Source organism: Drosophila grimshawi, unplaced genomic scaffold (genome assembly GCF_018153295.1).
Source record: "Drosophila grimshawi isolate 15287-2541.00 unplaced genomic scaffold, ASM1815329v1 contig_311, whole genome shotgun sequence".
Taxonomy (NCBI): Eukaryota; Metazoa; Arthropoda; class Insecta; order Diptera; family Drosophilidae; genus Drosophila; species Drosophila grimshawi.
Genome location: NW_025063098.1, coordinates 3,962,501 through 3,978,404, shown reverse-complemented (window position 1 = coordinate 3,978,404; position 15,904 = coordinate 3,962,501). Strand labels below are relative to the sequence as shown.

Sequence of the window (15,904 nt, the reverse complement as noted above, 5' to 3'; positions counted from 1 at the left end):
AGTTATTGTTATTAGTTATGGACTGTAAATATTTGAAAACTTGCATGAAAACCTTAACTAGATGAATTTATTATTAACAATGATATTATGATGATGGCTTAGTCAGTATGGATGTGTGGATCTGGGATGTGTGTCTTTTGTTGTGCTTATCCATTAGGATAGTCTGAACATAGGATTCTGTGTGTGTTTTATCCGATTTGGGGCTGTTCTTTCGGCTACACGGACATCGCATATCCATCAGAATGGCGACTTGCTGTGCAGCCGAAGATGCCGATTTAGTTTGATTTGTAGATTGAATGTTTTTCCGCATATATTACACTCGCACATGGACACATTGCCCCGCTGGGTGCTTGTTCTATCCGACTCCGGATGGGATGACTCTGACTGGGCGGCTGGTTTGCAGGTATCGCTTGCTGGCAATTGTCCAGTTGTGGTTACCGTCAGAGATTCTTCCTCCGTTGTGTACCGTTCTTCAGGTGGCACGGTGCGATGCTTGTGTTGCACATGCGTCTGCAGCTGCTCGGCATCCTCGAAGGTCTCATCGCAGAAGGCGCAACCTATTAAGCGTAGCTGCGTTTTGACTGTCGCCGTTTCCATCGTCTGCATTGATCCCAGCTTGCGCGCCAGTTCCTCTTCGTATTCTGCAACAAATCAATTGAATAATGATTTCTGATACGGATCATATAACCAGCATTTACCTTGAAGATGACGATTTAGATGTCCCAGTTGGTTTTTGTGCTTCAGTACTGCAGGTGGAAGAATCAAATTAGGAATCAAACATAAATTTCTTCCTCAATTGCGGCCTACTTACTCTTGCCGCAGAATTCACATTTGCAGCGCGTATGCTCCGCAATTTTGTGCTCCTTCAGCGTGTCTTTGGAGCTGCAGAAGAAGCCGCACATGGGACATTTCACGTGCTTTTGCAGCTTATGCCATTTCATGTGAAACCGGACACGCGATTCGAGCGCGTTGGTGAACTTCTTGCCGCATATATGGCACGCGGTGTTCTTGAGCATGTGTATCCGGTTCATGTGCTCGGTATGCTTGGCCTGCGTGGCCGAAGCATGTCCGCACATTTTGCAGAAGACGCCCGGCTCCTGCATTGTTGTTGGCAGCGTGATCACTGCTTCGTCATACGCTAGCTCCTCGGGCTTGACTTGGGCGAAGATTGCCTCCTCGGACAGATTACCAACGATCGGCTGCTGATGATATTGTGTCTCGTGCGGCACACGTGCCGTGTGCTCCTCCTTGATGGGCATATGCGGTATATCAAGTGGAGCCCAGACACGTCTGCTGCCATCCTCGGCGATGCCCGCCTCCTCGTCCTCCTCCTCTTCGTCGTCCGTATCGAGATAAATGAAGCCGCAAAATGTCTGCTCGTTTGCCTCTGCAATTTCCTGCTTAATGACCACTCCATTCTGGTCACGCCTGATGTCCAGTTTCTCGAATTGCTCCTGTGTCTCCAGGCAGTTGCGTTTGAATTTCAGCAATTTCTGGAACTCAGCGATGCAGGCTATGCACATGTACTGCGGCCGCCCATCGTCTTCCTTGAGCTTTCGAAAGATAACATTAACATAGTATTGCTGTCTGAAACAGGACCAAATTCGCACCTACCTCTAGATTCCAGGCGTGCATTTGTTGCACGATTTCCGGCATGTCGCCGGTTTCGCATTTTGTAAATATTGGCCTAATTATGGATTGGCTGAATATGAAATAGATGCCGCATGTGCGGCACGGCTCAATTCGATCCTCATCGTCGAATGTATTTTCCATTGATTTGGCAGCTGGGCAGTTATCGTCTTTCAATCTTTCCAACTAATTCATGTATTTGTGCAACATAAGTAAATTCACAAAACTAAATGAACAGCGCTTCGTCTATTGTATTTAGTATGACAGCCGGTTGTGTGCTAAAAAATCAGTAAAAATGTCAGTAGACAAATAATACCAACTCTGTGTAAATGTCACTGTTAACAATATTGTGAGAAATATCATAGATCAGCATAGTTTTCTGATATATTTGTTAGTTAAATACAGCAAAAAAAAAGTTATATTCTTATTTGTATTAAAATACCACGAAAATCGCGAAAGAAGTTCGCTTTTTCAAATTTGCGCTGCATGAAGTTGGCTGCGCCCTGTTAAATGCGTCTCGCCAGCCCTGGTGCAAATGCATTAAAAAAAATAAATAGGGAATCATCACGCATCATTTGTAGTGCTAATAATTTATAAAAAGCATTAAGCATTGAGAGTGCAGCCACATTATTATGAATTTGACGGAGCAGAATCCGTATGGCAATGGGCTGCTCTATGCTGGCTTCAACCAGGATCAAGGTAAATAAGTGTACTTTGTATGTTGTTTACATATTCATGCACACGAAGCTTCAACGTGCAATAAACATACTATATATAATATACATAAAACATTTGTATATATACGCATAATGATTAATAATAAAATTGCGACGCAGGATGTTTTGCTTGTGCCACAGACACCGGATTTCGGGTGTACAATTGTGACCCACTAAAGGAAAAGGAACGTCAATACTTTCCCGAAGGTAAGTGTGTGTGTGTGTGTGTCTGTGTATGTACGTGCGTGTGTGTGCAGGCCAAATTACTTGCGTAAATTCACATCAGATAATAATATTTGATAATTCATCTAGTAGGTCATATGTTTGTATGCTTTGATTAATTCATGTCATTCGCAGTAGAGTTTTGTCTGACAAACGTTTGGTAGTTTTTTTAAACAACACAAGGATTTATTATATATGCATATGTTTGTCGATAACAGGATCGGCGAATTCGATTAATATGTTATCGAAAATGAAACATTTAAATGGTTATTAACTGACTTTTTTGTTTTTTTTGTTGCCGGTTTTATTGATATTAGCAAAGAATTTTCGAAATCTTTACGAAAGTGATCTATGAAATTCATTAAAATCAGACATACTATAATCATATAATTTTCTCTTGGCTTTTGTGTAATTGTAGCTTTACTGTAGTGTGTGACTTTTCCCATGCTCGATTAACAATGTTTCGCACTTTGTATTGTGTGTTTCTGCGATTTGCAGGTGGTCTCAGCCATGTAGAAATGCTGTTCCGATGCAATTATTTGGCGCTTGTTGGCGGCGGCATTCGTCCATTGTATCCGCCCAATAAAGTGATTGTTTGGGATGATCTACGTAAATCGCCGGCCATCTCGTTGGAATTCAATCAGCCAGTGCGCGCCGTTCGTCTGAGACGCGACCGGATTGTCGTCGTGCTAGAGGGAGTGATCAAGGTGTATACATTCACACAGCAGCCACAGCAGTTGCATGTGTTCGAGACAAGCGCCAATCCGAATGGCCTGTGCGTCCTCTGTCCGCACAGCAATAAGAGTCTGCTCGCATTCCCGGGTCGGCGTACCGGTCACGTACAAATCGTCGATCTTGCCAACACGGAGCGTGCCCCCTTGGAGGTAATTGCGCATGAGGCAGCCATCAGTTGCATTGCATTGAATTTGCAAGGCACTCGCCTGGCCACAGCCGGCGAGAAGGGCACACTTATACGCATTTTCGATACGGAGAACGGCAAAAAGGTGTCCGAATTGCGACGCGGCAGCAATCATGCAAACATATTCTGTATCAATTTCAATCATCAATCGACCATGATTGTTGTTGCCTCAGATCATGGAACCATACATGTCTTCAATTTGGAGGACAACAAGCAGCGCGAATCATCGCTACCGATAATACCCAAGTATTTCTCAAGTCAATGGAGCTTCGTTAAATTCTCCATACCGCAGGGACCTCGCTGTATTTGTGCCTTTGGCGCCGATTCAAATTCGGTTGTGGGTAAGTTCTAACACACATAGGTGATTTAAATAATAATAATCTAACCTTTTGCTAATTTTAGCCATTTGCGCGGATGGTCACTATTATAAATTCCTATTCAATACCAAGGGTGAATGTAGTCGTGATGTTTGCACGCAGTTCCTGGAACTGCAGGATGACGAAACTTAAAGTTGAACAATTATTGTGTGGCGCCCCCATATAAGCTTACATATTAACGATATCTACATATAATATACAAAATATATATATATATATGAAAAATGTGTTATACAATATTATATTTAAGCATGCTTTAAACTTACTTTACAAGTCGAAGTTCACATTAAACGGTAGTTAACAATGTAAATATCAAATAGTTCAACTATAAATCGTGCTGCTCTCACTCTTAAATAGCGGAACGCGAATCGAATCGCATGGAATTCAATCCTACTGGCTGGAGACGCTGTATTTCTTGCAACAGTAAGTAGATTATGTGACTCAAAGATGGACACTCATTTAGCTGTCGCACTTTCATTTGTTCAGCTTAATATAATAGTCACATTTGGCGAACCCTTCCTGAAATTGCCCCAATACGGTACCAAAATACCAAAATACGTGATGCGCGGACACCTGCATATACCCAAACAACCGGAAAACTACTGTCGTAAGGAACTTTGCCCGCTGGGTATAACTCATGTTGCATGTGGCCACCAGTTTGTAAGTATTCCACAGCCTGCCATTGAACCCTATTAGCGTAATTGTGTATTCGAATTGCAATTATGTGATGGAAGTGGGGCGACAACTGCCCGAAGCCGCGCGATGGTGTCAACATGGAGAGAAATAAAAATATAATAATTACGCATCACAATAATCTCCGGATGCGAATGCATAGGGCATTGGGACATTTGCCACCGGCCAAGCGACTACTCCCACTGCGATGGGATGAGGAGCTCGCCGTGATCGCAATGCGTGTAACCAATTTTTGCAATGATGAAGAATACAGTGCATGCGTGAATACGGCCCGCTATCTAAATGTGGCTAAAAGTTCGGAAGTCCTTCATTATAAGGATCCACTCGATGTACCTGAAGTACTCAAGCACGTGATACAACGGAATTGGGGGCAGTTTTCAACATTTAAAAAGGAAAGTGTGGAAAAGTTTCCAAAAAACGCTACACCAGCAGATTATAAATTTGCGAATATGATCTATCAGAAGAACGATGTGTTGGGTTGCGGCATGTTAGTACGTGGAAAAATACACATGGTGTATTTCACCTGCTTGTATAACCATAAAATGCAGCCTGGCGAAAGATTGTATGATATTAAAAATTGACCGAAAAATGTAAATAATATAATCAGTAATCACGATGTTGAAGTTGCTTTCAAATTAAAATACAAAAACCCCTCAATTAATAAAGTACGAGTTGTTCGAATCAATATTATAATATTTACGATCGGCAGGTATTAACTATTTCCGTATCTTAAAAATCCGTATAAATCCATATAGTTGGTAATTGTAATCTTTAGAAATCTGTAAGAATTCGGCTGTGATTTATTTGCCGCAAAAGCCAATCTAAAAGACTTTTTACTATTCCTAAAAGTATGCTTCATAATTTAAACTCTTATTTTATTTTTCATCTAAAAGTAAAGTCTTTAATTGAATCGTTTTGAAGCGTTCAAAAAACTAGATTTATCACGAAGTAGGCAATTTTTTGGATAAAAGACTGTAGTTTGAAAGGAAACTGAAGAAAATGAAAGAAGAATTTTTATTATAACTAAGTAAAGTATTACTTTATTGCTTAAAAATATCGCTGGATTGTCAAAATGTCATCAAAATTACTACAACGGTATGTATATCTATTAGATCTTAGAGGTGTGTGGTATTGGTGTTGCCGTCAAAGGCGAGGTTGGTCGCACCACCGCCCGTCTGTGGCGCAAAATCGCTCTGTTGCAAATGAATTATCTTTGCCTGCTGCTGCGAACTAATTGGTATATGCAGATTCTGCAGATTGTCCAATTGCATGACAGCATTATTTGTTGTATTCAGATTCAGATTTGGCTGCTTTTCACTATCTTTCTGCTTTGGCTGCTTGCGCAACAGATTCATATCCGACTTATTGGAGAAGTGTGCCTCGATTTCCTGCAAAACGAAATACGCAAAAATGTTGAAAATTGTTCAATTTGTGTTGAGTGACGAGATTAACTTACGCCCAGGGTGCGACCTTCGGTCTCAGGCAGCGTAAAGTAGAGCACAGCGAAGCCAATGAAGGCAACCATGGCATAGAACGCAAATGTGCCCGGCAACGTCAATGTACTGATCATCACCAGAAACAGCTTATTGGCCAGAAAACCAAATACGTAGCCAACACCGCCGGCAAATCCTGACGCACTGTTGCGTATATCGGCGGGAAAGACCTCACCGATGAGCACCCAGGGTATCATGCGTATGCCCAGATGCGAGAAGAAGGCGGACAGCAGCAACAGAATCAACGGCACCCACACCAAATAATTGCGCTCCTGCTTTGGCACAGTCAACAGCAGATCCTCTGCAATGGGTGGCTTCGACGGCGTCGGAATATCACTGACTGCAACGGCAACTTCGGGCGGCATCGTTGTTGCCTCAAATTCTGGTTCCATTGTGGTTTCCAGCCCCCGTCTGCTGCGATTAGTGAATAACTCCATTGCCTCCATTGTGGTATCAAATATTGCCATTGTCGTCGTTTCCAACTCCAGTTCGGGCAACATGGTTGTCAGCATCATTAGTTCCTGCTGCTGTTGCTCATCTTCAAATATTTTTGATATGTTCGCCTGCGATATGATGCTCTCCTTGGGCACAAGCTCCGATGCATTGACCACCACATTGTTGACCGCAAAGCCGGGCACATCGTTGAGGAAATGCGCATAGGTCGCCGTGCCAAGGAAGCAGAGACCGGTGCCCACCGTCGAGACGAGCACCAGTGGTCGTTTGCCCGTAAAATGTATCAGTGTCACACCCAATATGGTTGACAGCATCTCGGCAACGCCCAGCAATATGGTTGCATGATATTTATTCATTGGCGCTTTCAAAGTATGAAAGATTTGCACGGCATACGTCTGCAGCGGTGTCTTGCCCGAAAAGTGGCCCGTAAAGAACGTGAACGAGACAAGTAGAAAGGGTGCGAGAAAGGTTCGCTTGCGCCACATTCGGAAACGTTTGCTCAGTTTGTATCGTAGTCCAGTCGCCGCAGCAGCATCGATTCCAACATCCTCGGCCGCTTCCTCGATGGCCTTCTGGGTGATTAGCTCGTCGTAGAGCTTATTGAATTCCTCCTCGATCATGTGCTCCGGCACCCAACCGCGTAACCATTGCAGTGATTTGACCGCTTCCAAGAATCGTTGCTCCCGTATCAGCCAGATGGGACTCTCGGGCACAAAGCACAGCATTACAATTGTTATTACGGGAAAAGCGGCGCTTACAGCTGCCACACTGCGCCAGTCCATCAGGGAGCCCAAGATGAACTGCACGAAGACGCCAGTGATGACGCAGGTGGTGCCAAGCGCTGATAGAATACCACGGTACTTGGGCTCCGTAATCTCGGCCACATAGGTCAGCACCTGCATGTCAAAAAACGCCGATTATCAAGAGTTGATTGACATTTTTTACTCCATTATCAATTATAATTATAAACCTCATTGGTTGCAAACCACTGACAATGACATCAAATATTTGCAATTTACAAATTTGTTAATAATAATCAATACATGCAAGAAATCTGTCAGCAATCAGTCATGCCACATTAAATAATTAATAATTAACTAAGAAATATATATTATCGACTCTATAGAATTCATATAACCTAGGTGTAGACATGGTCCTTTATAAGTATCAAGATTTCTATACTATCTAGCTTTTTAGTTGTAACTTTTTCTAGACTTGCTAAGAGTGGTTTTTAAACAAATATTTGAATGAAACCAATATTTTTCAACAATTGCAAATTGTTATTGTTTACTATAATACATACATACTATAATAAAAAAAAAAAAATAGATGAAAAAAGTTTTATATTTATTAAATAATTTACTTTACTTCGTTAAAATTATCTTTCCTAATTTGCATATGAATTTAAATACCGGTAATTCTATTATCATATTTCTACAATCTTTAAGAAACTGGAGGCAAGTTCAGATCTTTCGTAATTTGCATAAGAATTTCAACAATGCTAACTCGATATTGTATTTCTATAATCTTTAGGAAACTAGAGACAAGTTCATATCAAATGCACCTAACTCTTAAAGCTCATTTCTGTAAATACTCGCAGCACAAGATATTAATTTCGATTGTGTTAACATAATAGGTGCATATTATTATCGGCTTAGACAAGGTCAAAATAGAGAAATGGCAACACAACATAGCTGGCCAGCGATTAGTGCAATTAGTTAGTTAGTTGGTTAGTGGGTCTTTACTTACGGGTGCTTCCATGAGACCGCCGCCGAGACCAGCCAAGCATAAAGCCGCATACAGATGATCCGTGCTCGTGGCAAAGTGAAACAAAAGCCAGGCAGCCAGTATGGGCAGGTTGACAAACTGAAACCGAAACCAGACACAGATACAGATACAGATACAAATGCCAAGTTGCCAGCATCAGCATAATTAAACAATAGCATCACTTTAAAGTTCAGTGTGTCAATGTTTTCAATGCCATGTTGCTAGATAAAAATCTGTTATTTTATTGACACTTATATATATATATATATATATATCGCTGCAGATACGCACCTGCATTGCTCTTCGCTTGCCCAGCGGCTGAGTTAGTAGACCCGAGAAGAGGCAACCCAGCGGCACACAAATTAAATTTATGGAACCTAAAAGGAATAATTAAGTGCATTTGTGTGTGGCAATCTGCGCTTTGTGTTATAACTTACTGAACCACGATATTTCATCTTTGTTAAGTACTATATCGCCACTCTGCCCCCCTCTGCGTCCATCGCCGCCCTGTATCGCTGGTATTACGATTGTGGGAAAGCCCAGAGTCATGCCATATCCTGCACAAGGATTTTAACATTTTATTTAAGAAATTTAACTGGTAGACATTAATCCAAAATTGGACTTAATTTCATTTGCTTAAGTCAGGGAATGAAAGCTGTATGTTTAATAAGTATACAAAAAGTATCTAATACATTTTCGCAAAATGAAAACGTATTTCGGATCCCTTTTCCAACTACGATATTAAAAAAACGTATGCAAATTGAAATGAATTTCATTCTATGAAATTGTCCATTGTTCATTGTTCGATAGCTTCATTTCCCGCTTATTAAGCTTTGCATTTAATATATGCAGAGGTAGATTAAATTCCGAGTATTACAATAGTTATTTACCGAATAGCAATATGTTCTTAATACTAACAGCTAGAAACTGTGGCAGGGCCCGTCGAAAGTTGCTTACTTCCACATCATTCAGGCCGGAAATGCGTCGATTGTTGTTGCTGCCATTTTGCATGAATAAAGGACGATCGTTCAGCGAGCTAATAATGAAACGAATCAAATAAAAAACCAGTTTTTTCATTTTTCACTTGTCACTTTTTAAAGTCAATTTATAAATTTATGAGGTTTTTAATGCTGTTTTTTATATTTGTTTTTACCGATTCTTTTCAGCTGTTGCGTCTATTCTGCCATTAAACATGATTAGTTTTGGTTTCTTTGTTTTTGTTTTTTCAATTTTTTTCTCTTTTTATTATTTGCACAAGCACTGTTCTTTACAGCTGCTGATTATATTTTCTCAGGGTTTTTGCATAGCTAATTGCGTTATTCTTATTAATCGCAATTGAAAACCTTAACGACTTTTTTACATCAAGTTCGAAATCAAAAATAATTGTCTCCTACACAACGCGACAATGAACTTGACTCATTAATTACTCAAATATTCAAAAGGCTGTGTCATTGCTGCTTTATTCATTCTTCATTGCTTTCTATGACATAGATAAGAATATAAATATTCTTTTCCATTATAATCGAGTGTTTATTATGCGCCTGGGAACATCGTATTCTTCGACACGAATTGTTGTTACGTGTTAATATGTGCAAATTGTTAATTGTTAATTTCTTTTTACCATTTCTGTGGTTTCTGATTGTTTTGATGCGTTCATCAATAAGTGTATCAATTATCGAATTAAGAACAGTTATTGACAATTATTAAGAAACTTAACGAGTACAATAAAATGTGTTTGTTGAACTTGTCTTTTTATAACTGACAGCATTCGCAGTCAATGACGTTTACGCTTATTATAAATTCATATTAAATGCTCAGCTTTAAACCCGTTCATATTGCCGTTTTAGCGCTCTTAAAGTCCACGAAAACAGGATTTTCCTGTAGGAACTTTAGGACAGCATCCGTTTTGTGTATTTTGATCCGTAATTAATTTACGGGTCAAAGCCACACAGGTCAGCCCTTGAAGACGGCACCTTTCTATCTGACCCACAAGTCGGTAAGCCGTTCAAGATGCTCATCTGGCGACCGCACCTATTTAAAGGCCAATGGCGGGATTACCTTTCACCTACTACTATTTCATGAGTAATTTGCATTTTAAGCGTTTCGCCATCGTATAGCCGTCGGCTACAAATTGAAATTATTATTTTTTTATATCTATTTCTGGTACTTCGGGCCAGGTGTGTTTTATTTTCGGCTATCTGAACTGATGGCGCGAAGAGTTTATAAAACATAACAAAAATAATAAAAGAAACATAAATAATTTTACGTTTTTTCCTGTCTATCGAAACTGGTTTGTAATTATGTTTTATGAATACTTTGTGTGAAATTTGGAAGAGCTCCAATATAAATGAACTTGCTAATGACTCAAATTATTCACACTAATTGTTATTGGTCTGATCCATGAACATTTTGTTTTAATAATGTTAACTGCAAATTGAAAGGGCCAACGAAATTAACAATTTATTTATGTTGCACATAAGCAGCAAAAGGTTGCACAATCCACGAATACAAATGCCCCAAGCAGACAAACTTAAACGTTCAACACAAAAAACCTGTCTGAAATTCGCCTTAGATTATTGATTAGTTCTTTTTAACTATTTGTATTTAATTTCCAATTTGTGTTTCAGATTTTACTGATTGTCGCGCCTATCAAACCATTATATTCAGTTTACTGTGTGCTGAGTATTTGAACGTGTCGCTTTAGGCCAACATCATTGCGCGTCGCGCGGTCAAAACAAACTGAAAGCTGAAGCACAAAGCGCAAAGCGAACCTGAACCCGAAGCTCGGCTCGTCGCTTATAGCACAAAATAAACAGCAACAAAACGAAAACAAACAAATATATTTGCGCAAACGCAGCTTACAAAACAAAGCTTCTGTTCCGCTCTCCCACTCTCGCTCTCTCTCTCTCTCTCTGCCTCTCTCGTCGCATTGATTGTGAACGGCTCAATAAATGCATTTAATGTTCTATGCATGGATTACATTAGGCATAAACAATGCATGCATAACATACACGACCAGCTGACATTAACTAAGAGTTAAGTAAACGACATTCTAAGATTAATCACAAGACGACAGCATTTCATTAGCAACAAAACACATGTGTTAACTCAACTGATGTTAAAGATTTACATTTTGCTTTTCTTTATTTATTTATTTTTTGCATTGTTTGTGTTTGCTGTAAAGGTTTTAATCGTTTCTAAGCCATTTAACACAAACTCAAAAGAACTGATAATCTTATCTCATAACACCTGTAAGCAACCCACACGCTTACATACCTCACATGAATATGTATGTGTTTAGATATGTGTGAAAATTGAGCTTCGTTAAATGTGTTTTAAATCATTACATTGATTTGCCGTTTGCATGAATAGCAAAAAATCTATAAAATCAACATCACACGAAATGACAATAAATTACATTTCATTTACCGGTGCAATCCGCAAAAAACCGGTAGCTAAATTTATCCTATTTATACTTAAAATCACAAATAGAATTAGAGCTTCGATTACAGTACACACACACACATGCAGACGCACAGATTGTTATTGTTGCGGAACAAAGCAGTGCAGCTTCAGCTGGTAACAAAAACAGAGACAGCAGACAGCACAAATAGATGTGCACATATACACGCATACATAGATAATGCTGGCAGACTGACGCAGGCAGGCTTAGTGAGAATTTACACATATAACGCAAATAATACAAAAATTAAACGGTTTTTTTTTTTGTACTGAGTTTGTTGTACGTTTTTTTGTCGCAAACAGTGAATGCGATAATTGCCAACCGGTATTCGAAATAAATAAGAAATTAAAACGAAAATTGTTACGCTCTGAACGGATACTTAATATACATAATTATTTTATTGGAGGCACACCTGAATTAACACATTTGTTTTACTTATTATTATTATTATACACGCATTCGCTAATGTGTGAAAAAAACATTGCCTATGAGGTGTTGGAGTGACTTAAATAATAATCACAAATGCAATTATTTGTTTTTAACACGAAAAAAAAAATCGTCTTCAGAGCATGTATTTTTGTCTAGACGCATCATTACTAAAAAAATTAGAAACTGCTTTACAACAATTTGGCTTTGCTTTAAGTTGAGTTCTGTTCGAAACAAGTTTGCTTGTTACAAACTATAAATGCCTCACGTTTTGTCGATTTTTCATCTTCGCATTGTGATCAGCAACAAGTTAAGCGCACACACACGCATACACATGTAGATCTCATCCATTTCCGTTACAACATTTTGAATGCCTGTCAATTTCCGAACTCGCATGCAAACGAAGGTCATGGGAGACAACAACAACAACAATAACAGCAACGATACTTTTTAATACAATCGCACAATTTGAATTAAACACACGTGACTATTACAGGTGATTTATGTTTGCTTTAGCGTAAGTGTTTCTAATTTATAATTAATGACTTGCACTGAGACTGCAACAAACGACACTTCTCAAATGATACATTTTCCCACTGGCCGCTGGACAATTAACGGAAATGCGAAATTTTAAATAATTTAAAGCAGCAGACGACACCGCATTACATAAGCGAAACAATCAATTGGATTTTGTAAGTAACAACTTAATTGGCAACAATATTATTATAGCCATGATTTACAATTTATAGTTCCATATTTATGCATGTATGTTATCATGCTCTTATGTTGTTTTTACGTACATCATGGGCATTTGTCGACTAATGTTTCGGCGCAATTGAGTCTCCACCATTTTGTTTTTTAGACGCGTTATTTTCAAAAACTTAAGAATTTATATTTTATTTATGTATCCATTCGCTAGTGTTGAACGCTGGCGGCGCACTGAAATCGCTGTCATCGTGATTTTCTGCGAATAGAGGCCAAAAATCGCATTAAGCGAACCAATAAAAATTTTGTATAACAAATTAGCTGCAAACTGTTAATTGCGCAAGCTAACACAAACCCCACATGCATACATGTTTTGAAGAGGATGTCACGTCACAACATTTTTGGATAAACTTAATTACAATACTTGGCAAACTGCTTAAACATACTTTAATCGTAAATGTGCGTAATGTATGCTTATATGAGTGAAAATAATGCAACATGCATTAATTTTTGTATTTGGCGCCATCACTGTGAACACCCTGTGCACGTTCGCAGAAGCCATTCACAATAGTGCAATTCAAAGTGTGTACACACCGATTCAAATTGTAACTGCAATTCATAAACTTTGCAAATGTGTACACACTAAACCCAATGGTAACACAAAAATTTCTCCCGCGTGTTCTACCAATTCTTCGAAGACAATTTGTCGCAAGGAGTCAGCTTCGATTTATAAACAAAATGAGCAAAACAACAACAACAGATAGTGGAGCAGCGACACCGCCAAAACGCTCGCCACCCCTCACGATAGGCACGCACAATGGGATATTTCACTGTGACGAGGTAGTTGCGTGTTTTATGCTCAAACAGCTGCCGGAATATGAAAATGCCGAAATCTTTCGCAGTCGCGACATCAACGCATTGCGTGACAAATGCGACATAATAATGGATGTGGGCGGTGAATTTGATCACAAGAAGAAATGGTACGATCATCACCAGTTGACATTTAAGGATACGTTTAGCACCGTTTGCCCGGATTTCAGCGATGATTTTGACATAAGGTGAGCAAAAGTTTCTTTAAATAAATCACTTTAATATTAAATTCTTGAACATTTGCAGGCTGAGCAGCGCTGGTTTAATTTACTGTTTTTATGGCGAGCGCGTTATTCAAAGTATTTTGCTACGTGAACGCAAAATGGAATTGTCGCAGCCAAATCTAAAGCTGGCATTTTTGCAAATCTATCGCAATTTCATCAACGAACTGGATGCCATCGACAACGGGGTGCCCATGCTTGAGGGTGGCGAGCCACGCTACAAGATCTCCACACATCTGTCCGCACGCATTGCCATGTTGAATCCCTCGTGGCAGGACACAAATGTCGATGTGGATGCACGCTTCCAACTGGCCATGGCCACAGCGGGTAAAGAGTTTGTGGACAATGTGCTGGAAGTTGCTTGTTCTTGGATTGCGGCACGTGATCATGTGCGACACGCTTTGGAGCAGGCCAAATCGGTGCTTGCATCTGGTGAAATCCTCTTGCTTGAAACATTCTGTCCGTGGAAGGCGCATTTATTCGATCTGGAAAAGGAATACGGGCTGGAAGGTGTACCCAAGCTGGTTATATTCAATGATGGCAGCAGTTGGCGTGTTGCTGGCGTCCCCATAACGCCCTCAAGCTTCCAAGGACGCAAGTTTCTGCCCCGCCCCTGGCGTGGTCTACGTGACGAGGAATTGAGCCAGCTGGCCGCAGTCAAAGATCTAATCTTTGTGCATCACACGGGTTTCATAGGTGGGGCCAAGACAAAAGAGGCTGCTCTGGCAATGGCCAAAATGAGCATGGAATATGCGGACGAATGAGAATAGAGAGAATGGGAATAAATTGAGTCCATTTTTTGGGGAACCTTACAAATTTTATTTGTTTCTTGTTTCGGTTTTGTTAAAGAGTTTTTTACATAATGATGAATAATGCCTAATCCATGCGCGTCTTCAGCGAGCGTTCCGTAATCTTGTCCTTTTCGATAATGAAGACGGTGGCACCCCAGCCGCTCATCGCATCCCGATCGAAAGCATTCACCATCGACTGGGCAATCACCTCGAACAGTTGATCCGGCTCCAGATCCGGACGCCACAGTGTCTCGCACATGCCGTACAATTGCTCGGCACAGGTGCCCGCCACAACAAAGTCATCGGGCTCATTGGGGCAACCGATCAGATCCATGTTGCAGATAAACGGTTTCATCGTCTTGGGATCCAATCCTGCCACCACGGGCTCAATGAAATAGGGTCCAAAGCGATGCTCGTAGAGAAAACTAGAGAGCATGGCCGAGAATGGTTTGGGTGCCATTTCGCGATTCTCTTTCGTTTCGTAGATATTCTTGCGGAACATCAGGCGATCGCGCACCGTCAGGATGTCCGTCTGGAGGCCGGTCAGTCCGAGGAACATGCGCGGAGCAATGTGGAAAACCTTCTTGAAGTCTGTGGAAATTGTTTGGGCCTGGACGCCAAAGCGATGATCCGTGGCAATGGCCACGCAGTCCTTGCCACGCATGGCAACCACACAACCACCATTATACGCCAGAATTGACATTTTTACAGTGCTCTGATTATTTCCAGTAAAATTGAACGTAAATAAGACTTGCAAAATGCTAAACGCCGCTTCGAAGATGACTTTTTGTTTCTGCTCGTATGCACAGCGTAGCCAGACTGCGTGAGCAACTAAATTTACTAAATAAGACCACAAATTTAAGAGCAGGCTGGCAGTTCCTATTGGATTTGAAAATATTATCGAAATGTCTTGGGGAACTAAACTGAATAAAATCAGGGGACTCCTCAAATGTAAGTTGATTAGATAAATTTGTAACACGTCCAGTGTTTCGCAGTGGGCAACCTCGGCTAGCTCAGTATTCCCAGAGGTGGGTAACTCCAACCCTGCCCGTGGACGGTACAGACAAAAAAACTCGACCTGCACAACACTACATAAAGACCTACATACACACACAAAAACAAACGAAACAGCTGACGGGCCTGGTGTTTATGGCCACGA

The 15,904-nt window shown here is 40.4% G+C and overlaps 6 protein-coding genes across 9 annotated transcripts; 3 read left to right on the top strand and 3 right to left on the bottom strand.

Moving 5' to 3' along the window:
- Window positions 1-40: 40 nt before the first annotated feature.
- LOC6564261 (zinc finger protein 778) lies at window positions 41-1,980 on the bottom strand. Its single transcript, XM_001990442.2, has 4 exons — window positions 1,615-1,980; window positions 812-1,553; window positions 699-746; window positions 41-641 (listed from the first exon to the last, which is right to left on the bottom strand). Exons 1-4 carry the CDS (start codon window positions 1,771-1,773, stop codon window positions 238-240), a joined length of 1,353 nt encoding a protein of 450 aa, XP_001990478.2. The 5' UTR covers window positions 1,774-1,980; the 3' UTR covers window positions 41-237.
- Window positions 1,981-2,095: 115 nt separating this feature from the next.
- Window positions 2,096-4,100, top strand: LOC6564262 (WD repeat domain phosphoinositide-interacting protein 3). The gene is made up of 4 exons (XM_001990443.2): window positions 2,096-2,328; window positions 2,466-2,552; window positions 3,066-3,827; window positions 3,889-4,100. Exons 1-4 carry the CDS (start codon window positions 2,262-2,264, stop codon window positions 3,993-3,995), a joined length of 1,023 nt encoding a protein of 340 aa, XP_001990479.1. The 5' UTR covers window positions 2,096-2,261; the 3' UTR covers window positions 3,996-4,100.
- Window positions 4,101-4,288: 188 nt separating this feature from the next.
- Window positions 4,289-5,241, top strand: LOC116805465 (venom allergen 5). Its single transcript, XM_032737485.1, has 2 exons — window positions 4,289-4,523; window positions 4,598-5,241. Exons 1-2 carry the CDS (start codon window positions 4,311-4,313, stop codon window positions 5,135-5,137), a joined length of 753 nt encoding a protein of 250 aa, XP_032593376.1. The 5' UTR covers window positions 4,289-4,310; the 3' UTR covers window positions 5,138-5,241.
- A 315-nt stretch (window positions 5,242-5,556) lies between these two features.
- LOC6563970 (facilitated trehalose transporter Tret1) lies at window positions 5,557-13,023 on the bottom strand. Of its 4 annotated transcripts, XM_043215130.1 has the most exons (8): window positions 10,942-10,990; window positions 9,423-9,745; window positions 9,160-9,305; window positions 8,707-8,826; window positions 8,561-8,646; window positions 8,252-8,368; window positions 6,013-7,398; window positions 5,557-5,944 (listed from the first exon to the last, which is right to left on the bottom strand). In XM_043215130.1, exons 2-8 carry the CDS (start codon window positions 9,461-9,463, stop codon window positions 5,672-5,674), a joined length of 2,169 nt encoding a protein of 722 aa, XP_043071065.1. In that variant the 5' UTR covers window positions 9,464-9,745; window positions 10,942-10,990; the 3' UTR covers window positions 5,557-5,671. The 4 variants fall into 4 exon arrangements, with proteins under 4 accessions (XP_043071065.1, XP_032593369.1, XP_001990480.1 ...); XM_032737478.2 differs by lacking the exons at window positions 9,423-9,745; window positions 10,942-10,990 and adding an exon at window positions 12,959-13,023; XM_001990444.3 differs by lacking the exon at window positions 10,942-10,990 and having other exon boundaries at window positions 9,423-9,881.
- Window positions 13,024-13,479: 456 nt separating this feature from the next.
- On the top strand, window positions 13,480-14,775 carry LOC6563971 (MYG1 protein C27H6.8). The gene is made up of 2 exons (XM_001990445.3): window positions 13,480-13,921; window positions 13,980-14,775. The coding sequence occupies exons 1-2, from the start codon at window positions 13,515-13,517 to the stop codon at window positions 14,716-14,718; spliced, it is 1,146 nt and encodes a 381-aa protein (XP_001990481.2). The 5' UTR covers window positions 13,480-13,514; the 3' UTR covers window positions 14,719-14,775.
- On the bottom strand, window positions 14,731-15,579 carry LOC6563972 (proteasome subunit beta type-3). The gene has a single exon (XM_001990446.3). It carries the CDS (start codon window positions 15,446-15,448, stop codon window positions 14,831-14,833), a length of 618 nt encoding a protein of 205 aa, XP_001990482.1. The 5' UTR covers window positions 15,449-15,579; the 3' UTR covers window positions 14,731-14,830.
- Between the last annotated feature and the right edge of the window lie 325 nt (window positions 15,580-15,904).